The 25527-nt window shown below is 45.5% G+C and overlaps 1 protein-coding gene across 6 annotated transcripts in view; it reads right to left on the bottom strand.

The window, feature by feature from the left end:
* Window positions 1-220: 220 nt before the first annotated feature.
* NSG2 (neuronal vesicle trafficking associated 2) overlaps window positions 221-25527 on the bottom strand; it is a 106696-nt gene continuing 81389 nt past the window's right edge. For 5 of the 6 annotated variants that reach the window (XM_055325440.1, XM_055325444.1, XM_055325446.1 and 2 more), the window contains 2 exons: window positions 3059-3169; window positions 221-496 (listed from right to left, as the gene is read on the bottom strand). In XM_055325440.1, the coding sequence (XP_055181415.1) occupies window positions 305-496; window positions 3059-3169 (303 nt within the window). In that variant the 3' untranslated portion in view covers window positions 221-304. The remainder of the gene's footprint in view (window positions 497-3058; window positions 3170-25527) is intronic. The other variant, XM_055325441.1, reaches the window with a different exon arrangement.

Below are 25527 nucleotides of genomic sequence, written 5' to 3'. Positions count from 1 at the left end.
TAAATTTTCCTAACAAGTAATAAGCAGTGGCTTTGAAAATATCTTACATGGGAACAATCAACACGAAACATGCCTTTGTACATAATCCTGACTTGGGGACGAATCAACAATACCAAAGGACAAAAAGAAATATCAATTCAGACAACTCCAGTGCACAATATTTTCGGTGAGTTCCCCACCCACCCACCCCGGCCCCACCCCCACCCCCATATCCCAGGAGTACAGTGGTGTCTTATAACTGGAGCTTGGCTTAGCCAACAGGGGGTCCCCCTGTGTGCCCCCCATTCTGGCTGGGGGTGGGCCTCTAATGGCCCTGGGTCTTGGGAGGCTTGGGCTCATGGATGACAGCAGCCGCCGACAGCCATGGCCCAATGGCCCGAGCAGTGCTCTGCTTGGCCACGCTGTAGTGGCTGATGACTGTGTAGAAGCGGCTTCTGGAGTTGGGGTCCTGGGATGAGTAGTAAGCATCCAGGGAGGCCGGGATACAACGCTTGTGCTGAGGAAGAGAAAGACATAGTCAGGGGGAGCTCAACAGACTACTTCCAACCCAACCTGTACCACAGCCACCCCATCTGGGGGCCACAGCCACAAGAGGCTCTCAGCCAAAGGGCAGGTGATGTCACCTGGCCTGGGCCTGGCACTCAGCACTCTTTGCCCAATATCATCATTATCACCATATCAAAGCTGCCACCTACTCAAAATCAGAAAAAAACAATGCTAGACTGGTGGTAGCTAGAGGCTGGGGGATGGGGTGAGGGTGAAGGTCGTAAAAGTGGTTAAAAGGCACAAACTTCCAGTTATAAAATAAATAAGCCCTGTGGATGTAATAGACAATGATGACTATAACTAATAACACTGTATTGTATATTTGAAAGTTGCTAAGAGAGTTGATCTTAAACATGCTTCTCATAAGAAAAAAGATTTTTGTAACTGTGTAGTGATGGATGTTACCTAGACTTTTTAAAAAAGATTTTATTTATTTGAGAGAGAGAAAGAGCAAGGAAGCGGGAGAGCATGAGCAGGGGTGGGGGCCATGGGGAGAAGCAGACTCCCCGCTGAGCAGGGAGCTGGATGAAGGGCTCAGTCTCAAGAACCTGGGATCATTACCTGAGCTGAAGGTTGACATTTAACCAAGTGAGCCACCAAGGAGCCCCTGATGTTACCTAGACTTACATTCAAAAATATATGCAAATATCGAATCATCATGCTGATTCTTGAAACTAACCTAATGTTATTACATCAGTTATCCCTCCATTTACAAAATAGAGAGAAAGAAACCTGATGCTGATACCAATCCAAGGTCCTCTGTTCACTGACTGAGGCTATAGAGGACACTACTAACAGCCCACAAGACCTCTCAATCCACTCATTCACTCATCTCCTGGTTGCTGCTCTGGGTCATTACTCCAGCCTATGGCTGTCTATTTTATTTCTTTGATTTTATATTTGTAACTCCTCTCTCTTTTATCAAAATCTTTGATGCCCAACATTGATTGAATTTCCCATTTGCATTATCCTACAATATATACCAAATGGTCACAAAATAACACTAATACTATGCCCAACAGTTAGATTAATCAATAAACTTTAAGATATCTCTTCAACTTTCTGTATCCTTAGACTATATTCCACTGAGGGTGTACAGTCAATACACTGTACTCATTTGGAATATTTTCTTTTGTACGTTTATGTCCCCAAATTGATATAGAGCTAAGTTTCTTGTTAAACTTGTTTTTAATTTTCAGGAATGACTTCTTCTTTCTTTTTTAGATCTGTCAGACATTTACAGATACCAAGGATAAATGCATACATCTTGCTCCTCTTCCCTGTCCCCTCTACTCTCTTCCCTTCCACCCATTTTCCTAGTTTTTTCATTTATCCTTCTAGAATTCCTTTCTGAAAATATAAGCAAATATCTTTCCCCTCCCCCTTTCTCACACAAAGGCAGTGCCTTTTTTTCTTCATTACTATCCTGGGGGATATTCCAGATCCAGGTCTGAAGACCTCCCTCGCCTGTTTTCACGGTTGCACAGAAATCCCTTGTGTGAGCACGGCATCATTCATTCAACTGTTCCCTCCTGAGACTTTTGCCTTTTTGAGAATCTCAGTTTTTAACTACTAGGAATGTAGTCTGAGAAAGTCACATTGTAGACTGAAGGACACGTGTTTCCAAGGCAGAACATTCCCCATTTGACTCCTTCACTTAGGAATGTAATGTGATGATATAGAAAACTCTCTTACCCTACACATTCTTACCCTATTTTCTCATATGTAAAATGGGAGCAAGAAAACCTATTTTTCAAAATGCATGTGCAGTTCAATTGAGATAATATTTATGAAAATATCTAGGAAAGGGTGTGACTTAGATGCTCAGTAATGGCAATTTATAAATACTTGTATCACCTGTTTTTGCTGTAGAACAGATTCTGTCTTTATTACAACTAATATTCATTGAGAGCCCATTGTCTAGTAGGTCCTTTGCTAACTTAAATTCTCTCCCTAAGGCCTCACAAAAATCCTGCAGGAAGGTATTACCAGTGCCCATTTTGCAGGTAAGAGAACTGAGGTTCAGAGGGATAAGGAGATGCCCCAAAGTCATGCAGCTGGTTGGGTTCTTCAAGGGAAGGAGATCCGAGCAGAGTTCAGTAGGAAAGGCCCAACAGAAGGACTCAGGACACCTCTAAAGCACCCACTCCTACCACAGGAGCTGGGAATCAGACATCAAACCAGGAAGAATGGTGCCAAAGCAGAGCCTTGTGAAGACGGACCCACCTATGTCAAGCAGAGGCAAGCTCTCCCTGACTCCTGACCTCCAGCCTGAAGCTGGACAACCTCCTGACTCCTGACTCTGAAGAGCATCATTTGGGAGGAGGAACTCTACTGCCTACTGGAAGGACACCAAGTCCTTTGTGAAAGTCCTTGCCTGACACATACTACATCTTAAATAGTCTGCAGGAGGTTGCCTGAATTTGGATTCCAGTGAAAAGAAGACACTGATAAACCCTTCAATTGAAGTTGGCCATCACCTGGGGCCACTCACCTGCCAGAAGTCCCTTACCTTATAGACAAATCCCTCTGGGCAGCTGTGGTCATAGGTGAAGGCTTTGTAAACCACCAGAAACACGATGCAGGCAAGGAAAGCGAGGGCCAGGCTGACAAGAATGGTGACCTGGAGGAAAACAGAGTTGAGAGTCATCCAGCCTCAGCCCTACCTGCCTTCAGCCTGGCACACAGGCAGGCTTGGAATTGTGGAGCTGGTAGGCAATGTGGTAGGTCAGAAAGAACAGGAGCGGCCTGGGGCCAGAAGAACTGGCTGTCTCACTCTGTCACTAACTTGGGGTATGACCTGAAGCAAAGCACCTGTACTCTTTAGGCCTCAGTTTCCCCCTTCTGCTACATACTTTCTGAAGCTCTCTCTTGGCCAATGTGTGATTTCCCCCCTCATTTAGTTTTCCTGATTTTGTTCACTTTTCCTGTTAAGTGTGTGTGTGCTCAGGTTCAAAGGCTGTGGGGGTGGGGGTGGGGTGGGGGGAATCATTAATCTGTCACTGTAATCATCTGTCACTTCCAGAGTTTCTGCCTTCCATCACCACCTCCCTCCCTACCACCACTGAATTCCAATCTCAGATGCAACTGCCTCTTTCACCTCCACTTGGACATGCAGTAGGCACCTTAGACACATTACCAAACCAATCCCCTGCTCCTCGCCATCCCACATCTGTTCCATCTACATTTTTTACCCACTTCCACCTTTACAGTCACTCAGGCCAAAAATCTTGGAGTCATCCTTGACTCTTCTTCTCATATTCTACACCCAATCTACAGTGGATGCTATGGTTTCTGCCTTCAAATACATCCACAGTCTGATGGCCTCTGAGCTCCCGGCCATCTTCAACCCTGCCAAGTCATCCCCACCTCTCACCTGCAGTCCCAAAGCAGCCTCTGACTAGCAGCCTTCTCAACCCCTACAATGTGGTCACATGCAGCAGCGACCCAGGAGGTCCTTTCAAAATCTAAGTCAGGACATGTCTCTTCTCCCCTCAAAAGCACCTCATGGTCTCCAAATTCCTCACAGTGAAAGCCTGGCTCCTAACCATTATCTACAAGCAAGATTTAAAGAAAATAATACAACACTAAACAGACAAGATTTACCAGAAAAGGGTAAATGGCTAATTTCAGAGGCACCTCCAGGCTTGCACTGGCCCCTTCCCACTCCCCATGTAGAAAGTGGTAGTGTAGTCACCAAGACATGGAGCACCTAGTGTAACAAGCATAATTTTTTTCATGCTGTTTTTAAAAGCTGGTGGCTTTTTGAACAAGTTGGCCCAGAAATATGGGAGAATTCTTCTGATTCAGAAGAAAAATAAAATCAACCTTGAGGATCCCCACCCTCTCCTTCCCATCCCAGGGCATGTTTATAAGACCAGAGGAGACAGAAGTTTATGTTGCTCCAAATGAATGGAGTTGTTTGTTGGCAGCATTATTTTTTAAATTTTTATTTATTTATTCATGAGAGACAGAGAGAGAGAGAGAAGCAGAGACACAGGCAGAGGGAGAAGCAGGCTCCATGCGGGGAGCCCAGTGTGGGACTCCATCCCAGGACCCCAGGATCACAACCTGAGCCAAAGGCAGACACTCAACCACTGAACCACCCAGGCGTCCCTGACGGCAGCATTAAATACTGGGTGGGAGGCATTTGAAAAGGATAAGTGGAAGATGGAGATGGGAGGTGTCCCTCCAAACCCAATAGGCAGACCCTGTCTGTGAGAAGTACCCTATGCATATATGTATGAAGTTCTAGGACAATGTGCTATTATGATATAAGAAACATATATATTTGGGTCTTGCTCACAATTCCTGGCACACAGCTCCTAAAAAGCTTATAATTTCCTAAATTATAGGAGCACTAGAAGCATCTTTTGTTCTAATATTTGGGTTTTATGCCCAGTCCCTGAAATAGCCCAGATCCAAAGAAATGAAAGGCGTGTCTTTTATTATTCATAAGGAGCCCCTTGCAACCACACTTGAATTTGTTAGTGACATGACTTTTGGAAAGCCTCTAAGGATGGGGGCCATTTGTAAGGGAGCCAGCCATATGATTAGAGGGTTGGAACTTTCGACCCCACCTCTTCACCCATGGGGAGAGGAGAGGTTGAGTTCAATCACTAATGGCCAATGATTTTATCAATTATGCCAATGATTTCATCAATCATGTAATGAAGCCTATACAAAAACCTTAACTGAAGGGATTTACAGAGTTTCCAGGCTGGTGAACAAGAATGCGTCCATATGCCAGGAGTGTGGCTCATTCTGTTACTCTACACAGGGACAGAAGCTCTTGTGCTTCCTTCCACACTTGGCCATGTGTATCTCCTCAGGGGGATGTTCATTTGTATCCTTCGTAATAAATCAATAATACTAAGTAAAACGCTTTCCTGAGTTCTGTGACCTGTTACAACAAATTATTAAAACTGAGGAGGAGGTGGTAGGAGCCCCTGGTGAAGAGCCACTTGTTCAGGAACACAGATACAGCCTAGGACCTGCAACTGGCATCTGAATCAGGCAGTCTGTTGGGACTGAGCCCTTAACTTGTGGGGTGGGCACTCACTCCAGCAGCTAGTGTCAGAGTTGAGTTAAACTATAGAACATCTAGTCACTGTCCACTGAGAATTGCAGAATTACCTGGTGTGAGAAAAACCTCACACGTTTGATGTCACAAGTGTAGTGGAAGGATGGAGAAAAAGTACTTTTTCCTTTCAGATGGTGACATGGAAAATTCACTTCTTTTTTTAAGATTTTTTATTTATTCATTTGAGAAAGAGAGAGAGAAAGCACAAACAGGGGGAGAAGCAGAGGGAGAGAAAGAAGCAGACTCCCCGCTAAGCTGGGAGCCCAATATGGGGCTCCACCCAGGACCTGGAGATCATGACCTGAGCTGAAAGCGGACACCCAACCATCTGAGCCACCCCAGTGCCCCTGCAATATTCACTTCTAAACTCTTGTCAGCACAGTGCGATGTTTGCTCTCTCCATTTGTACATTGAACTCTCAGTCTGTTGCACACTCATCAGCCTCCTGCCCAAGATTGGGGTGGTGGTGGGGTGGGATGGGAGAGTGCAGAGATCAGACTGGAATCACCCATGTAGGATGTGGAGAGAGATAAAGATGTCAGAGGAGGCTGGAACCTGAAGCAAGAGATGCCCCAAATATGCATACACCCCCCTAGGGACCTTGAAAATAGTATCTGATTAGTAGAGGGAAGGGCGCCACCACAGACCACTAGCTATGCTAAGGACAAGGAATACCTAGTCAGCAGATGTTTGGAGTATAGAGGTAAAGAATCTTAAATGCCCAGATTTCCCAATAGCCAAGGGTAGAAACAGCCCAAATGTCCATCAACTAATAAATGAATAAGTACATTGTCCATCCATATAATAGAATATTATTCATCCATAAAAAGGAATGAGGTACTGGTAGATAGTACAAATGTAAACATGGACCTTGGACCTTGCAAACATGCCAAATGAAAGACGCCAGACATAAAAGGCCACATATTGTATTATTCCATTTATAGAAATATCCAGAATAGGTCAGTTTGTAGAGACAGAATGCTGATTGGTGGTTGTCAGGGGTTGGGGGTGAGGAGAAGCAGGGAATGACAGCCATGGAAACAGTTTCTGTTTGGGGTGATGTTTTGGAATTAGGTAGGGGTGGTACTTGCACACTATTGTGAATGCACTAAATGGCATTGAATTTTTCACTTTAGTTAATTCATATGTGAAATTTACCTCAATTTTTAAAAAGTTCCCAGAGCCCAGGTTGATTCTTTCCATCAAAAGGGCCTTAAAGTCCTGCTGGTATGCCCTACCAGAGCCATGTATGAGACTGAGACACAGACATGCTTGTAGGCACGTCCATGGACAAAGGACAGCTGCATACCTCACCTGTGCCAAGGAGAGAATAGGGGCCTGCAGCCCCACCCTACCACCACCGCCAGTTTGATTCAGGAACTGGGGCAGCCCCTGGAAAGCCCCCATCCTAATGTGACCTGAGTGAGCAGAGACCCAGTCTCTTGCCTGACCCAGCAGGGGCGTCCCTGGGTCAGCAGCGTGTTGGTGAAGAGGAGGAGACACTGAGATCTGGAGCAGGGCCCAGCACACCTGTTCATGGGGGCACATTCCCCTTAAGGGGAGGGGGGGCTCTTCCCTTCCTAACACCCCTGAGTTAAGCCCTGTTATGCCCCCACCTAGTAGGGGTAGGGTCTGATTCACCACAGTACTCCCAGAGCTCAACAGGTAAGCACAGTAAATGTTTCTGGAACAAGAAAAAAGAGGGAGGGAATCAAGGAGAGAGGGAGGGAAGGAAGATCTTGTAAGATTCAATGCTGAAATGCCAAGCTTGCAACCACTATGGTAGACTCCGATTTATTGGCTCAGGGATGGTAGGTCCAGGACATGGGTAGTCTTATGAACTCTCAGAGTATGATTATAATATACAATCAAGGACGAGGACCACCGTTCTAGTATGACTAGGTATGAGTGGTTCTCAAGCTGGCTATACTTTCTTAGAATATCCTGGGCAGCATTTTAAACAAACCTGATGCTCTGAACCTGCCCCAGAACAATGACACCAAAGTCTCTGATGGGAGAGTCCAAGCCCCAAGGTGGTCGTCATGCACAGGCAGTGCTGAGAAGAGTGTAGCACATAGACACCGGGCAGGGTGCCCTATATCACTGCCAGAGACAAGCGTCTGGTGCTGGAGGAGGATGCCAGGAACACAGCCCACCCAAGGGATTATGCTGAGCGAGGCTAACTCCTGCCATGTGTTTCAGAGCCCCGCAATAAGGCTGAGCAGAGACCATTTAAAGGAAAGTGGGCTTTGCCTCCCTGTCCTGAATCTTGATAACTTCTGCAGCAGGAGGTCCTAAGAGCCTGTGGAGGTCAGAAAATACAGGGCTGTGACCAAGCACAGGCCCTCCCTTGGAGCCTCACAGCCTAAAGGGTGAGGGAAAGGTGGACAGATGGATGTGGGCACATGCAGCACATGGGGTGGCACCATGAGTGAGGGCATCTGCACAGGGGAGCCTGGAGGTAAGGGATCCTGGGAGGCCTCCTGGGGGAGGCAATGTTGGAAGTAACTTCAGGGAAGAATGCTACGATAGGAAAGGAAAAAGGTTCTGAGCAGAGGAGAAAAAAACATCATATGGTTTGACATGGCTGGCCAGAGGATGCAAGAGAGCAGGAGAGAGGTCTGGGGCAATGAGTAGGTGGCAAGAGGACAGAGAAGGAGGGATCAGGCTAAAACTTGGACTTTATCCCCAGGGTAACAGGGAGCCCCTGAAGGTGTTTTTTTTTTTTAAGATTTTATTTATTTATTCATGAGAGGCACAGAGAGAGAGGCAGAGACACAGGCAGAGGGAGAAGCAGGCTCCCTGAGGGGAGCCTGGTGCAGGACTCGATCCCAGGATCCCAGGATCACCATCTGAGCCAAAGGCAGATGTTCTACCACTGAGCCACCAGGTTGCCCCCCCCCCACCCCTGGAAGGTTTTGAGGAGGGAAGTGAGAGGATATAAATTATGCTTTGGAAATATGTCTCTGGAGGCAACATGGAGGCAGGCTTGCAGGAGTGTGGCTAGAGGCAGAGAGGCCAGTGGGAAGGCTGATGCACTAGGGCATGCCTCAAATGCTGAAGCTGAACTTGAGGCAGGGGGGATGGAAGGGGTGCATGGTTTGAGAAGCTCCTAGGAGGTGAGCAGAATGATGTGAGAGGGGAGGAGGGGGGTGTTGACTTTGGGGACAAAGGGTAACATTTGCGCTGGTCTAGATTCTTGGAAACAGCATTGTTGGAAGAGAAGCAGGGAGTAGACCAAGGTTTCTAATTGGGTACCTGGGTGAGATACTCCCTGAGGAGAGCTCCCCACAGGGCCTCCTGTGGAACTGGCCATCCTCAGCTGGCCTCTCCCTTTCTGACAGATAATTAGTGCTTTGGTCCCTACAGTAAAACTCCCAGCACAGAGGGGGGAGCCTCGGAGAGGACCCCAGAGAGAGGCTCCTACTTCCCCACAAAGCAACTTGCAATGTGAAAGCCTGGCTGCAGATCAGTATTGACTGGATTTGTACAACCTCAGAGAGGTCCTACAGCCCTCAGCTTCACTTCCTGATGTAACAGCTTGGATCTAGAAATAGGTCCCGTGCTAAATTTGGGTTTCTTGAGAGGTGCGGTCCTCATCACTGGACATAGCTCCTGCTCCCTGTCTCCAGGCCCACCCTTCACACACTCATCCATGCATCCACTCAGCACACTTTTATGAAGGGCACATAGGAAGCCAGATGCTGCTATATAGTCCTAAATTCGGGAACTTATGGCAGAAACAGGGTCAGACTGTGAACAAGCAAAACCACAAAGAAATAATTATAAAACAAGCCCTGAGTGGGATCTGGAACAGCACATACCAGGGTGGTCCAGGGTGAGAGAAGGAGCCCTGCACAAGAAGTCTCTGGCCAGAGTGGTTCAGGATGAGGCGCCAGTCCAAAGACCCATAAAAGGAATAGCTGGGTCCTAGTGGATCTGGAAGGAGCAGTGTAGCTGAGACAGGGAACAAGGGGAGAGAATGCCGGGATGAGGTGCCACTGGGCTTTGAGACCTAAGTCACCTTTGTCCCGCCCAGGAGACCCACTTCCCACAACATCCATCCCATGCTTTCAGGTAACATTCTGCTCAGCCTGGCCTTTTAGGGTCAACCTGGCCTATCTCTGCCACCTCCAGCCACTTGGGCCACCACTCCCTGGCTCGCATGGTCCCCTCCAGCCATGTCCAGCCCACCGAACACTCTAGCACTTGCGCTTCTCAGCCTGGGACTCCTGCGTGTCCTTTTTCATCATGGAGGATGGCTCCTCAAACCTTCCAATCTAGTCCTGCTATCCTTTCCTGGCCCAGCTCTGAACCAGCACCTGCTTCGGCTGCTCTGAGGGTGCTCCTTCTGTTATCATGACCTTTTCATACCTCTGAATCCTCCCTTTGCTGGGGAATGCCTTGGGCAGCGAGCATATCTCATCCTTTACTCTGTGCTTGGCACCAGGACTCCTACAGAGTGGGGCCAGTAAACATCTCCTGAACTGAAATGCTGAATCGAAGTAAGGCCACACAGTATGTGTGTGCACACACATACACAAACACTCTTCCCCAGATATGCACAAGCAGATGGATGTGCGACCTGGTCCAAACCACATTGTGTTTATATAGGATGGAGCACTGAGATACCTGCACTTGGCCTTCTGTTCTTTTCCATCTCCTATTCTCAATCCCACCCACCACAAACCCTAAAACATGCTCAAACAAGAGCATCTTACCCTTGGGGCCAGAATCTAGGCTGGGATCTGCTAAGGCCTGTCTAAGATTTCTCCTTATGTTTTTGAGCACAGGTCAGAGAGAAAACAGAGAAAGAGCTCAACACAGAGTACGCAGTTCACAACTCCAGCAAATCTGTGCCAGGACAGGAGCCATAATGACCACCCACCATGGGCTGTACATTCATACAGTGATAGTAGCAGCAGTAGTAAGAATGATATTAATCATAGGTGCTGGGGCACCTGGGTGGCTCAGTTGGTTGAACATCTGCCTTTGGCTCAGGTCACGATCACAGGTCCTGGGATTGGGCTCCTTGGTCAGCAGGGAGTCTGCTTCTCCCTCTCCCTTTGTCCCTCCCCCTCACTTGTATGCTCTCTCTCAAATAAATAAATAATACCTTTTTAAAAAATCATAGGTGTTAAGAGTTATTGGGAACTTACTGTATACTAATATTCGCACAATCACATACTGTAAGTAGAATTATTATGCCCACTTTGCTGGTGGAGAAACTGAGGCTCTGACAGGTTAAGTGACTTGCCCAAGGTCCCATAGTGATTGGTAAAAGATAGGTTCAGACAATACACAGAGGCATCTCAGGAACACCATGAATGCTTCATTCCAGGACCAGCCCCGGTGTCTTCTACTTCAGTCAGATGTGCGTTCAGCAAACCCGCCCCCCACCCCCACCACACTGGGCCTCAGCCCTTCCCTCCACTGTCTGGATGCACCCTTGTTTCCCCACTCCCACGCCCTTGTACTTGCTGGTCCTGCTGCTCATTCTAGGCCCAGATCAAGCATCTCCTCTTCCCGGGAAGTCTTCCCCAAAAGTCTTCAGGCAGTATTCAGCACCTCCCCTGTCTGCTCACAGCTCCCTGACACTTTTCTCAGTGCACCATAATAAACCACCATGGTCTGCTTTCCCTCTTGAGAGGTAGTATGGAATAATATGGCACATTTCCATTTACTAAGCACTGTTTATGTGCCAGACATCATTCTTGGCACCGGACATGGATTTATTCTTGTAAACCTCACAACAGCCCTTCATCTTCATTGTTTTATTTTTTTAAGATTTTATTTATTTATTGATTAGAGACAGAGAGAGAGAGAGGCAGAGGCACAGGCAGAAGGAGAAGCAGGCTCCATACAGGGAGCCTGATGCAGGACTCCAACCCGGGTCTCCAGGATCACGCTCTAGGCTGAAGGCAGATGTTAAACCGCTGAGCTACCCAGGGATTCCCCATCTTCATTGTTTTAGATGAGGTGATGAAGGTACAGAATGGTTACCCAATTTTCTCAGAATCACACAGCTAATTAAATAATATAGGGATCCCTGGGTGGCGCAGCGGTTTGGCGCCTGCCTTTGGCCCAGGGCGCGATCCTGGAGACCCGGGATCGAATCCCACATCGGGCTCCCGGTGCATGGAGCCTGCTTCTCCCTCTGCCTGTGTCTCTGCCTCTCTCTCTCTCTCTGTGACTATCCTAAGTAAATAAAAAAAAAAAATTTAAAATAAATAAATAAATAAATAAATAAATAAATAAATAATATAGTGCAGAGTCTAATTCAGTGAAGTATTAATGTGGGCTCTTAGCCCATGCTGTATTCCTCATTAAGCATTTATTCACTAAATATTACCTGAGCCCCTACAATATGCCAGAAACAATTCTACACATTGGCATAAGCTGAGGAAGACAGAGAAAGACCCTGCTTTCATAAAGTTTACCTCTCATCCCTTTGAGTGAGGCTCCTTTCCTGTAAAAGGTAATAATAATAGTATCTGCCTGTCAAGAGTTCTAAGATTAAATCAGATAATGCCTGTGAAACCTTGTTGTGAGTTGAATAGTGGTCCCCCAAGACATACGTCCATGTCGTCACCTCTGGAACCTGTAAATATGGCCTTATTTGGACATGAAGTCTTTGTAGATGCAATTAAGTTAAAGATCTTAAGATGAAATCATCCTGGATTATGCAGGTGGGCTCTAAATCCAAGAAAAAGTGCCCTTAAAAGAGACATACAGAGGAAGACAAACACACAGAACAGGGGGCCATTTGAAGGAAGAGGCAGAAATTGGAATACAAGCTGAGGAGCACCTGGAGTCACCAGAATGTGGAAGCAAGGAAAGACTCTTCAGAGAGTGCAGTACCCTGCCTGGATTTTGGACTTCTGGTCTCCAGAGCTGTGAGAATAAGTTTCTATTGCATTAAGCCACATGGTCTGTGGCTATTTGTTATGCCAGCCCTAGGAAACTGATATAGTGCCCTCCCACAGCCTGGCAGTGATACAAATGAGAGCTCCTTGATTTCTCCATATCATCTGCCATGTTCCTCCACATGCACTCCAAAAGCTCCAACCCCTCAGGAAGACTGCCATTTTCCTCAACATGCATTGCTCTTGTGCACCTTTTCAGCCTTTCCTCTCTTAGTGAGCTCCTAGTCATGCTTCAAAACCCAAATCACAGCATGTTGCCTTCCCTGACAAGCCTTCCATTGCCTACTTGTGCTCTCACCACACTGTTTTTCCTCTACCACTTAGCACTCAGCCTGCATATCATGATTGTCTATTCTATTGTGTGTATTGTGGAGCAGGAACCATATCTTGTTTGCCTCTGTGGTCCCAGATATTGGCTCATGAGCTGGCACTGGGTAGAGAGGATGCTAATGCATATCCCACATTCCCTACCCCACATCCCCTTTCTCATCTTTGGCACAAAGCACTACAAGTAGTGAATTTTTCAGGGCCCTTCTTAACTATTTCACAGCTTGCAGGGTGACTGGATAAAATCATTGCCTAAGGTTATCTGGAGTAGTTCATCTGGTGCGGGAAGAATTATTGGTTGCCCCTGAAGCGATCTCCTTGTCTTTCTGCTGTGCCCATCAAAGATGAGAGGCTTCTCTCTGATGGCTGGGAGGACTGGCCCTGCATTCTCGGCAATATCCATGAAGTTCTTTACAGTAGTGGTAGCCTCATCTAAATAGGGCTGTCCGCCTACATCTGCCTCTGATGAACTGTGGGATCTTGGGCACGATGCCTCACCCCTCTGAGCCCATTTCCTTATCTGTTAAATAGGGACAAAACTCTTAGCCTACAGAACTGCTGTGAGGATTAATTGAGATGATGCCTGTAAAATTGCCCAGGGTTGTCCTGGTGTACAGACTCAACCAACAATAGCAACCACTTACTGATCACTCAGTAAATGCACCAGGTACTATGTCCAGCACTTTGTATGTATTATCCTTTTAAAATCTTTCATGAGAAACCTATAAGCCCAGTTATTGCCCCCATTTTACAGCTGTGTAAACAAAGGCACAGGTACACAGTGTAGCCTGCCTGAAGCTGCAGAGCTTGATTGGAACTCTGGAATATCTGATTCTGAAGTTCTCAGTACTAACCACTGCTTTAAACACACTTTTGGTAAATATTTCTCTGTCCTGCTGCTGCCTTAGCTTGCAATAATGCAATGAAACATGACAATATGTACTATAAATTCATTCTAGGGGGTATGTCACCTATGTGTCGAAATCCCAGGAGTTAGGAAGACAGAAGAGAAGAACAAAACCCTCTCACTGTCTGCCAAGCCAGGACACTGATCTAGGATCCTCCTGATGGCAGGAAATAAAAATTTCATTCACATTCATGTACTGCAGCCTCATGGCATCACAATGCCCAGTAAACCACCCTTTTTATGAAGAATGGAAACCTCAAAGCAATTGAACCACTCACATCAGGGGAATTAAACTTTGTGGGGAGATAAAAACTGAGCTGTCTGACAGGCATTCATCTTTTGTATGTGACAGCTGGAACCTCCAGAGACAGAATTAGGCCACCCAGTGCCTTGCTCCTGGCTTGGTCCCAAAGATCCTGACAGTAGGGCTTGAGTGGAAAGTGCAAGGGGATGGTAAATTCTCCATCAATTTTGCCCCAATGACATCTTGGTTTCCCTAGTCCTGTACCTAGCATTAAGCACTTAATGGAGTAGAGCTTTAGACCCCAATTGTCTAGACTGAAAAGCCTGTTTCCTCACTAACTTGCTGTGTGACCCTGGGTGAGTTGCTTGGCCTTTGAGATCCCTGACCTACTTCTCTCTAAAATGGGGGTGATACTGATGGCTACCTCACACTGGCAATGCATGAAGCCTTCAGGATAGGCCTGACCCATGGTAATGACCTTACTTAGCATGACAGTGCACATATATGGGTTACATCATTTCATGTCCTCGAAACCCTATGGGGAAGTTACTAGTGATGTGTCCATTTTACAGATGTCAATGACTTTACATATATGAAGGCAGAGTGAAGATTTAAACTCTTAAACTCTATGAATAAATAAATAAATTTAAAAAAATAAACTCAGGTCTAACTCAGAAATACAGCTGCTTTGTCATATGCTATACTGCTGATAAATCTATAACTGTGTCGGAGTTTATTTTTATTCAAAGTGTGCTACACCATTATAATAAGAACAACACTGGAAATCTGAGAGGAAAACACCCATTATAATCCTGCCATCATCTGAAGTCTGTTTTTACACACTTTCTATTTATTCTTATCCACATGTATCCCTGCATAAATCTTGATTCCTTCCGCTTCTTCCCATTTTACCCATTCGTGGCCCATCCAACTTTCTATGATCACATAGAAAATACCCCCACATACCAAGTCTGGCTCCTCCCAGCACAAAACAGATCTCTACTTTGCCACCTGCCAAATGGCTCTAAGTCATTACACTAATCTATGTAAAACTGTCACAAACCACAACCAAGATGAATAATGCAAAAAGCCAAAGTGCCACATAAATGTGAAAGTGATAAACTAATACTTCTTGTGGCCATCACTGTTACTGTTACAATTGTGCATCCTTTCAGCTGAATTTGGTCTAAGTGTTTCTGCAACATGAGGACCATCACGTGTTACACTGTGTTGCCATCACCTGTCCTCCCTGACTGACAGCCCCTCAAAGGAAGTGCCATTTGCCTTTGGGCTTCCAAGGGCCTAAGGGTCCCATGGGTGATTCTTGTTGATGGGACAGAAAGGCACCTCTCATGGGGGTCATCTTGTCTCTGGTTTCTCCTGCCTTCCCCTCCCAATCTATTATCTCTGCTGGCCTCCAGAGGGATCTTCCTAAATTATTCCTCAGCACATTTTGTGAGAGCAGCTGCAAATCCCATCTCAGCCCACTATGGGGCTGACCTCACATCCAGACACAGTACATCTATGATTTACTAAGCATCAGAGCCATCTGAGGAGACTGACCAGATATGGGGTCCTGGACCTTACACCTAGAGATTTTCATTCCCTCAGTGTTCACAGACACCCGGAAACCAGCATTTACACACAAGTCCAACAGTTTCCACGTTTCAAGTGACCTGGAAACTATAGTTAGATCAAGACAAAGACCAAAACTCTTTGCCTGGCTTCTAAGAGAAGAAAGCAAGGAGCTCACATCTTTGATTGGCAGATACTCAGCACTTTACAAATGCTAGCTCACTCAGTTCTACCCAGTATCTCAGAAGGTGGATATGGGGGATAGTCCTGCTTTCCAGATAAATTGCTCAACTTTTCCAGCCCATCAGTAGTGGAGCAAGACCTAGAAGTCAGATCTGTTTGGAACAAAAACACATTTTTTTCCCCTCAGCACTGCACTGCCTTTGTTACCTGCTTACCTGTCCCACATTGCCAATGACTACTGTTCCAGGAACCCTCACACACACACACACCCCAAATTACTGACACACACACACACTCTCCTTCCCTGTCTCTCATTCTCCCTGTCGCCCTCCCTCCCTCCCAATCTCTCTCTCCTTAGTTCCTGAAAGTTTTAGATTTACTGCCACTGGCATGCCTTTCCACTGCCTTCCCCCTGCAAGCTGTCTCCTTGCTAGCCTTCCCAGACCTTTCCCTCAGGAATGAGGCCTCTGGTGAAGCCCCCATTTGCTGCACTGGGTTCTGGCCATGGTCACTTAGCGTTCTGTGTTTTCATGACTTCTTGCCCCATCAGCCTACCCCACCAGACCATGAGCTTTTCAAGGGCAGGGGACATGCCTCAGTGACCTGCCCACTTCTCATCCTGGCCCTGCTGCAAAGAACATAGGAGTGAGCTATGAGGGACTCACACCCATTTGGTTCAGCCACACCTGGAGCCAGGCCCCAGAGCAAGGCAGTTCTCCTCCATCCAAGGGGCCCTCCATGCACTTCACAGCTACAGTGGGAGGCACAAAGCTGTTTCCCTGCATCCCAGCCAATCCCTGTCTAGACTCTGCCTGCAACCCCATCTCCATGGAGACACCAGCCCTGCAGTCCAAATAGCTGGTTCCATTAAGCTACTTTCATTCCTCAATCCCCTTTCTTGGCAGAAAAGTTGATTTAAAAAAAAGAGAGAGAGAGAGAATTAGGTCAGCAAAATTGGTTTGGAAAATTAGAAATCATCCTCCAAGTTCCAATGAGTGGCACTGCGAGGAATGCCTGTGGGATTTCTGAGCCAGATAAGCTACACCACATCTTCCTATAAATCTTACAAGGGTGAGAAATTGTGCCTACCTTTGCCACAACTGCCACCCAGCAGAGGGTCCTCAGATAGAAGTCAGCTATGCTTGATGGAGGTAGTTTTCTGCTCCTCTCCTCAATTTGCTGCCTTTGTCCGTGAGGAGGAAGGAATCTGTATCCCGTCTTCTACTTCCTCTCCTCTCCCGCCCCACACACATACACACAGACAGCACAGACACATGTACCCTCCCCACCTGGAGGAGTCTTGGAAAACAGACTTACAGAAAAGAGTTAACACCCAAGCCTTAGACCTGTACCTTTAGAAAGGTCTACTTGCAAGGTTGGCACTTGGCTGGTGCCTGGGAACTTGCACAATTCCAGAATAATAAGAGTGGTTCACTGCACCTAAAATATGTAAACAGTACAGGTGATATTGAACACCTGCCACCCTTCTGGGGGTCTGAAACATGTGTACGTACTGGGCAGGGGGTGCCTATGTGACCAGATCCCAGTAAAAAAACCCTGGGTGCTGAGTCTCTAATGAGTTGCCTGGAAGACACCATTTCATGCATGTCACAACTCATTGCCGGGGGACTTGTGTCCAGCGTGACTCCACGAAGAGAGAAGTCTGGAAGCCTGTGCCTGACTTTGGACCCTTTTCTTTTGCTGACTGTGTCCTGTATCCTTTCACTGTAATAAGCATAGTGTGTGCTCAATACAGCTATAGACTGGGTCCTGTGAGTCCTTCTAGAGCATCGCCAGTGGGAGGGTGGTCTCAGGGACCTTCAGCACGGCTCCCCTCACTATCTGCCTTTCTGGTTCCCCTAAAGGAGAGGCATCGTGGGCACTATTTTTCAGAGCCTGGCAGGAATGTCTGCTTTATTATGGACCCTCTACCTTAAAGACAGGCACCAGTATCCAAGCTTTAACCTTTCCCTTCCTGCCCCCCCCACCCCATTTCAGACCCCATGAATATCTATTCTTTACTTCTTGCCTCATGGATCAGGACAGGGTGGGGGTCTTCTTCTTCCTGCCCAGGAGGAGCCTGTGCCATCTCTTTTCGGGTCTATACCTCCTCTCCTTGTCACATCCTGACCCAGGTGATCATGGGGTGATCTTAGGGTGATCTTAGGGTGATGTTAGGATCTGGGAACAAACACTCTCTCTCATATCTTCCAGCTCGTATCTTTTCCCTCCAGTGGTGGCAAATGTGATTTGGATTGCCCTTTTCTCAAACTGAAGTAGAAGATCCCTCTTTGGGGTGAGGGTGAGCAAGCCAAGATGAGAAGCCAGAGACTCTCCGAGGCCTCCCACCCACAGCCTCACACTCCCTTTGCTCACAGAAGTAGCTGTCTCTCAGGTTTGCAGGGATTCGCCAGCTACTTTGCCTCCTTATGTACTGACATCCTTGGCAGGGAGCTTCAGAAGGAAAGAGTGAAAGGATTCTGGCACCAGAACGTCTTCCAGCTCTTGGCCACATACAAATGTGGATATGTAAGCTGGCTCTACAACCACATGGCCCAATGAAGATGCTCACTATTTCACCTTTACATCACACCTAGGAGCTGAGTCCACCCTCAAGGTCCAAATATTCTCTGGTCAGCCATGTATGTTTCGGTGTGACCTCAGGCAGAACATTTTTCCAGCTGTCTGTTCTGTCCTGATAAGGAGAGAAAAATGCAGTGGTCCCATTTAGATTTCCCAGGCCTCAGCTTTCTCATCTGGAAATTGGGACCATAATAACTACCTCAAAGCACTGAGGTGAGGACAAGATGAGATCACTGTGTGGAAATACTGAGTACAATGCCTGGTGCAGGGCCAGTGCCTGAGCTGTCCAGCCCATTCTTGAGTTCTCACCAAAGATCTGGAAAGAACGAAGATGCCTCAGGATTCAAAATCTGATTTCCTCTGACTGTCCCACAGTTTCATGTTTTGAATTATTTTTTTTTCATGCCAAACTACATTCATTGAACACTAATGAATTCATTCTCCTGTTTTGGATTCCTCAAGGACATCTTGTGAATGAGAGATAATCTGAGTGACCAAAACAAAGACCCCTGATATTTTTGTGGGTCTGTTTGGCCTAGTCAGAAGAAAAGAAAATGTTTGGGTTTTATGAAATATCTGGACAAGATGGAAGACAGTCATCACTATTGACCAGGGCCGGTCTGAAGCCAGTGCAGACTCAGAATAGACATGCTCTCCACTTTCAGCTCCTCCCCCTGTTTTCTGTGTGACTTTAGACAAGTTCTGCAATGTCTCTAAGCCTCATTTCTTCCATCTAAAGATGGGAGGTATAATGATTCTAGTTCCTCAAAGTACTGGAAGATTCCAGGAGATCATATAGATCGCCAGCCCAGCTTTGCTCTGAAGCAGTACACATTCAACAAACAGCATAACAATTTCTGTCCTGTTTCTTCTTGGATAGAAACATTAACCTAAAATGGCAGGAGTCTGAGGAGTGAGCATTTGTTTTGTTCACTTCCATAATCTGTTCAATTCCTCCGTTGGAGTGGGAGTTGGCTTTGCTTATAGGCTGTGCTTCCATATCCAAGATGACTTCATTGGAAAGATTTAAGATGGACAGTAAGAATTATTAAACATAGTATGGTTGTTTTAACTTTATTTATTACCAATGACTTCTAAAACCAACCCTATAAGGTGGGTCTTATCATTTTTTCCGTTTTATAAATGAGGAACATAATATCCTAACTTAAACTCAAATAATGAACTAGGAAGCAGAATTTGAACTCAGGTCTGATCCCAAAGGCTGTGAGTATCCTCCACTCATGCTACTTCCTCTGGAATGGCTGCTTGTAGCATGGTTATTTGGAATACAAAGGTTCTCTCCATCCCTAAACCAAAAAGATTGGTATTTCATTGTTTGGCTAGCTCCCTGTGGAAGCCCCTAGAAACCCATTAAAGAAGCCTATCCTCTAGGGCGCCAAATGAATCCCACTAAGTAAATTGCCTTTTGAAAGGAAAAGGAAAACGAAACATCTGTGGCCTCAAACTTTGTATGAGCAATAATTCGAGTCTCTGAGAACCCAGGAAGAGAAACTCCCCCACAGAAGGAAGAGTGGTATAGAAGCGTGGATCCAGCTAGAGTCAGGAATTCATTAATATTTGTGGAGCCCTTGAAAGAGAAAAAGCACAATTTAAACTGGAACATTCCAAAGCAATAGCTTATTTCTCAATGTAATTTGCTATTGGCATAATCATTAGAAAGAAGAAATGAGGGTCTGGGGGGGCTAGCTTATGTGGGAGACAAATCTCTGGTCCCCTGAAGTATTTTTCATTTCAAAAGTTCAAAGCATTGGTCGACCTGGACCAGAAGACAATAAGACAGCACTCTTAAAGGATGGAGAGGCGGAGGCCTTAACTCAAAGGTTTGTCTTTCTAAGCTGATAAATTAAAGACAAATGCAGAACAGAGATATAAACAAGTATGACTTGATCTATAAATGACCTATCAAGGGGGAGGGAGTCAACATTCTCTAGCCTCCCACTATGTGCAAGCTCAGAGCAGACAAGCCACATAAATGAGGGAAGAGGGCCAGGGGTGAGGCACTGGAGGGAAGGCAGTCCATCCACAGGCAACAGCAGCTGCTCAGCCCCAGGCAGTTGCTGTCAAGGACAGAAAAGAGGGCCTATAACAGCTGGTCTTCTGCTTTCTCAAGACAAGACAGAGGTTCTGAGCTTTAAGTGAACTTTCCCAATGTTTAAATTCGGGGCAGCAGATACAAAACTATGTTTTCTTTCATTATTCATTTTAAATGTTTCAAATACCTTATCAAATTGGCCTTTTAAATTCTATTTTATAGGCAATCAGGTTCCAAAAAGTAGCTGGTTCAGGGTCAGACAGCAGCAAAGGTTGAAACAGGCACTTGCTCCCAATCAGTTGTAGGAGGAAGGTGATGAGATCCAAGGTGAGGCAGGGAGTGTGACTGGTTTGGGGCTGAATGGAAAGCCAGGTCCCAGGTGGCCCCATGAGCATCTATGACCAATTACTGCACAGCACAGGGTAGGGGACTCCAGTGGTCCGGAGCATGTGCCCACAAGACATCTCCAAAGAGGCCCAGCATCTCCCATCACTGGGGAGGGAGGGGATGTGGGGGCGTGGAAAAGGACCTAACATTTATTGAGCTTCTGCTATAAGCCAGGCATTGAGTTTTACACACATTGCTTTACTGAGTCCACACAATAACTGTTTGATGAAGATGTTATTGTCCCTGTCTTACTGAGGTCAAGCTAAGGAACTTCCTAGGGTCACACAGCAAGACCAGGTAAAGGATTCCTTTCTAAAATTTGCTCAGCACACCAGGACCTTCCTCCTGCCTGAGCTGCTAAGAAAGGGGAGCCCTGGAACTTTCCCTGAAACCTTGTTACTCACCAGCATTTTGTAAATATGGTTCAGATAAGAAGATCCTCACAAATCTTGCCAGGGTTCTTTTGCACCAAGAGAAACTCAGTAAATTAAGATGTCATACAAACCTTGCTGCTTCCTCAAGGAGTGATTATAACTACAAATCTGTCCCAACATGCAGGCAAATGGGCTTTGAGCAGATAGGTCATGAAGTTGATTTACTGCTGCCATGATTATAATTTTAATTTATTATGAAGAAAACAAAAGGCTTCCAAGTCACTAGGGTACAAGGGTATAGTAGTTATAGTTTCAGCTTTACAGAGACTGGGATGCAAGGGCTTAAAAGGGAAGCAGTGGGAGGTGGGAGAAGGAGCCAGTCTCTGCTCCACCATTTTCTGGCTGTGTGACCTTAAGCAAGTAGTGCCACCTCTCTGAGACTAAATCTCCTATCTGCAAAAATGGAATTATCATAACAGCTACAAACCAGGCATGTTGGAAGCACTCCCAAAGACTCCCAAAGCTTCCAACAATGCTGGATATCACTTCTGTCATTATTACTGAAATACATTCCTTAAGCAGTGGCCTGTAGAGCCAACTGCTTGACTTCCTGTCACTGAAATAGTTGATGCTTAGCTGAACCTCTTAATTTCATCAAAATGGTCTGCTGAGTCAGAGCCTTAATTAAGTTTTGCATGGTGCTCTTGGGGCAGGAATCAGACCCTTGCATCTCGCCCACTCTCTCTAGTTCCAAATAATAGAAGTGTATGTCCCTTATAAATTGTTCTGACTCTACAAAGACAAGCAAATCATCCAGTAGACACACAAGGTTGAGCACACAACCAGCCTGCAGAGCCACAGAGAGACCTCTCTGCAGAACACTAAAACAAGGGCTTGGAACCTAATGAAATTACCCTCCCTCTGCTGAGTTCCCCACAGGGATTGCAATCTGGGCCCCCATTGGTGTGCTTATTCAACAGTGACCTGAAATAAGTCAATCGGAGAAGGACAAACATTGTATGGTCTCATTCATTTGGGGAATATAAATGATAGTGAGACGGAATAGAAGGGAAGGGAGAAGAAATGGGTGGGAAATATCAGAAAGGGAGACAGAACATGAGAGACTCCTAATTCTGGGAAATGAACTAGGGGTGGTGGAAGGGGAGGAGGGCGGGGGGTGGGGGTGAATGGGTGACAGGCACTGAGGGGGGCACTTGATGGGATGAGCTCTGGGTGTTATTCTGTATGTTGGCAAATTGAACACCAATAAAAAATAAATTTATTATTAAAAAAATTCTTGAAAACAAACAAAACAAAACAAAACAAACAAACAAAAAAAACAGTGACCTGAGTCCTACCCCTCCCAGCAGTCCCAGTAGGATGAGTTGGGAATCATGACCCAGAGTGAAGGGTCAGTGTCATTTCCTATATGCCCTCTTTGCAGGATTACAGAAAACTAAAGCAGCCCTTCAGGTCAGGGCTGCTTCCTGGAAACAGAAATCAAGCAGGGCAGAAAATTCAGAGTGTAGAATGTTCTTAGTGACAGTCTCCGTGGCTAAAAAAGCCAGTTTGACATTTGTGCCATTTGTTTCTTGAGGCTCCCCAGCCTTGAGGATTCATCTAGACAGCCCCTGCATCAGGCCAGGGCTTGACTACAGTAAGTGTTTAATAAATCTATGCTGAGTAAATAAATGCCATCTAACTAGTTTTATTCATCTGATTTTTATTTCACCCTCTATCTTTTTCCAGAAATGATTTAACGGAACTTACGAGCTACATGTTTTAGCAATCACAACCATTCATTGAGTGCTCACAATGTGCCAAAGTTTTCTTTGAGAACATTACCTGGTTTCTCCAGTGAGTCTTCATGACAATCCTTTTTGATAGGTATTATTATGATTATCCCCATTTTACAGATGAAGAAAATGGTAATGATATAGTGGAAGGAACAAAGATGGGCATAAATTGGAAGCAGGTGTTATAACAGTGCCCATACTCAGAACAGGAGGGCAAAAATCGGCTCAATGTTTACTAGCAGCCTGACTAAAGAAAGGAACTGGATCTGTTAGAACATTCAGAGTCCAAAAGATAAAAACAAGCTGATTGCTCAGAAGATGCACAGATGTTTCCTATCTGATTTGTGTGGCCTTGGACAAGTCACCTTTCTCTCACCCTCAGTTATTTCCTCTATACAAAGAGAGTGATGACAGTAATGTCCCCATCACAGGGTAGTTGGGAAGGTCCTGGAGATGTTAAGACAGCAAGCACAGTGCCCGGAACCCAGAAGACACTCCATCAATATTTGCCCTCCTGTCTCTTCTCTGGCCTTTTTGCCCCATCCACTTATTGAAAGAGGAATCTTGGAGGATGGGTGTTTAACTGTAAAGTCATTGGTAAGTTTGCCCAGCCAGCTCATTATTACTTAAAAAGAAGAAAGGAGCTGTGCAAGGCGTCTCAGGGCTTTTCAAGCATGCCTGCTTCTGAATTTCATGAGCTGTGGGTGGCTGAATGGTTTGTGAGTTCCAGCTTGGGCCCTGCTTGAAATCCACGTTAAATGAAAGGTGCCTCCAACTCCCCATTATAGTGCCGTGCCCTGGGAGGCTCACGAAAGTCATGCTTTTCCGTCATCTCCTGCAGCCGAGAAATGCAATTGATTTTCCTGGCCTCATTTTCATGTTTTAGAGAACTATTTCCTCAGGGCTCCTCTGAGAAATGAAATGGGGAAAATCTCATTCATATTTTAGCATGTAACTCAAAGACTAATCATGCACCTAACAACAGATACTGGCAGAACACCTAGTCCATAGCAGACCCAGGGCCAGGTAGATGGGACATAGGGATGACAGATATGTAGTCTCTACCTGCAGGAGAGCCCTTTAGAAGACAAGCCATGATAAAGACAGCACCAGGCAAGAGGGCTCCTGAGCCAGTCTGGAAGGAGAGGGGAAAGGGTGATGTGGGCAGAGAGAACAGCCAGTGCAAAGGTATGGGGGTCTGGATGCTACATGACGCTGAAAGGGGAAGCTTGAAAGGTAAACATACTCCAGAAGGAGCATGGTGTCAGACTAGAGTTTATTGGGAGAACCAGAGAGCTAATATGTGTTTAATATCCAGTACTCACTGATGTGGTTCCATTTGAGCATTAAATATTACTCTGGCAGTTTGGATGGAAATTGAATTGGAGGTGATGAAATCAGGAGGTAGGAAGACCAGTCAAGTGCTCTAAAATTAATCCAGACCTGAACATATATTCCATGAGTGGCTTCTTCACAGCCTCCTAGTGAGCTAGATATTTGGGGAAATATCAGAATAAGGAGATAAACCCAGGTTTACTGGGTGCCTATTTCATTTTGATGTTTTACAAATGTTTTTCCCATCTAAGTATCATAAAACAAGATTGGTATCTCTATTTTACAAGGAAAAAAAAAAAACCTAGCTCAGGGAAATAAAGAGAAGTAACACCAAGAGCTCCACCCACTGAAGATCAATGCCGCCCTACTATGCAGACCAGCATCAGAGATGGCAGCAGGCTCCAACACAAGAAGGAGAGACAATTTGCTGTATGATGGAGTGAGATGTTGCACTCCAAAGCCAAATATAATTCATGTATGCCTAAAGGGTAAACTGTAAATACAGAGCCCTGAGCTCTATATACAGCTCTGAGCTGTATATTAATATTCAATGATAAATTATGTTGCTTTAAAAATCAAATAAATGCCCATGAATGGAGGTTTTAGCTGTATGCTGATAACATCAGATTGTGGGCCACGTCTGGTACTTCCATGAATCATCCACATCACCTACCTCAAAGCCTGGGTCATGGTGGCTATTCTGTAAATATTTATTTACAGAATAGGGCCACTTAGAGAAAAATTGTTGAAGTGAGTTACAATCAAGAGAATGACAATGGGCACATTTCAAAAGATAAGTTTTCAAAGCTTTATAGAGGAATCTGGGTACAAATGAAATTTGTGTATTAGTTCTTCATATATTTACTGAAAACTACCCATACCCTCCCAATGAACACTAAGCCAGATGACTTTATGTGTTAATTCTTTAAGAAAAAAAAAACCTCAAAGAAACAGAATATTTCTCTATTCTTTCAAATTTTCTAGAGCACTGAGAAAGAAAAAGGCATATACATTTTCTTTACAAGGCAGCATGATAATACCATACCTGAGAAAGATAGCACACACATAAAATTACTCAATACAACCTCACAACATTACTAAAGCAAAATTTCCAAAGAATATAGTATCAAACAGAATTCAGCAGTACACCATGACCAAATGTGAATATGTAAGAATGGCTTGGTATTTAAAAATCTACTCATATAATT

Source organism: Nyctereutes procyonoides, unplaced genomic scaffold, assembly GCF_905146905.1.
Source record: "Nyctereutes procyonoides isolate TBG_1078 unplaced genomic scaffold, NYPRO_anot_genome, whole genome shotgun sequence".
Taxonomy (NCBI): Eukaryota; Metazoa; Chordata; class Mammalia; order Carnivora; family Canidae; genus Nyctereutes; species Nyctereutes procyonoides.
The sequence above is the reverse complement of the archived record's forward strand: the minus strand, read 5'-3'. Positions and strand labels throughout refer to the sequence as shown.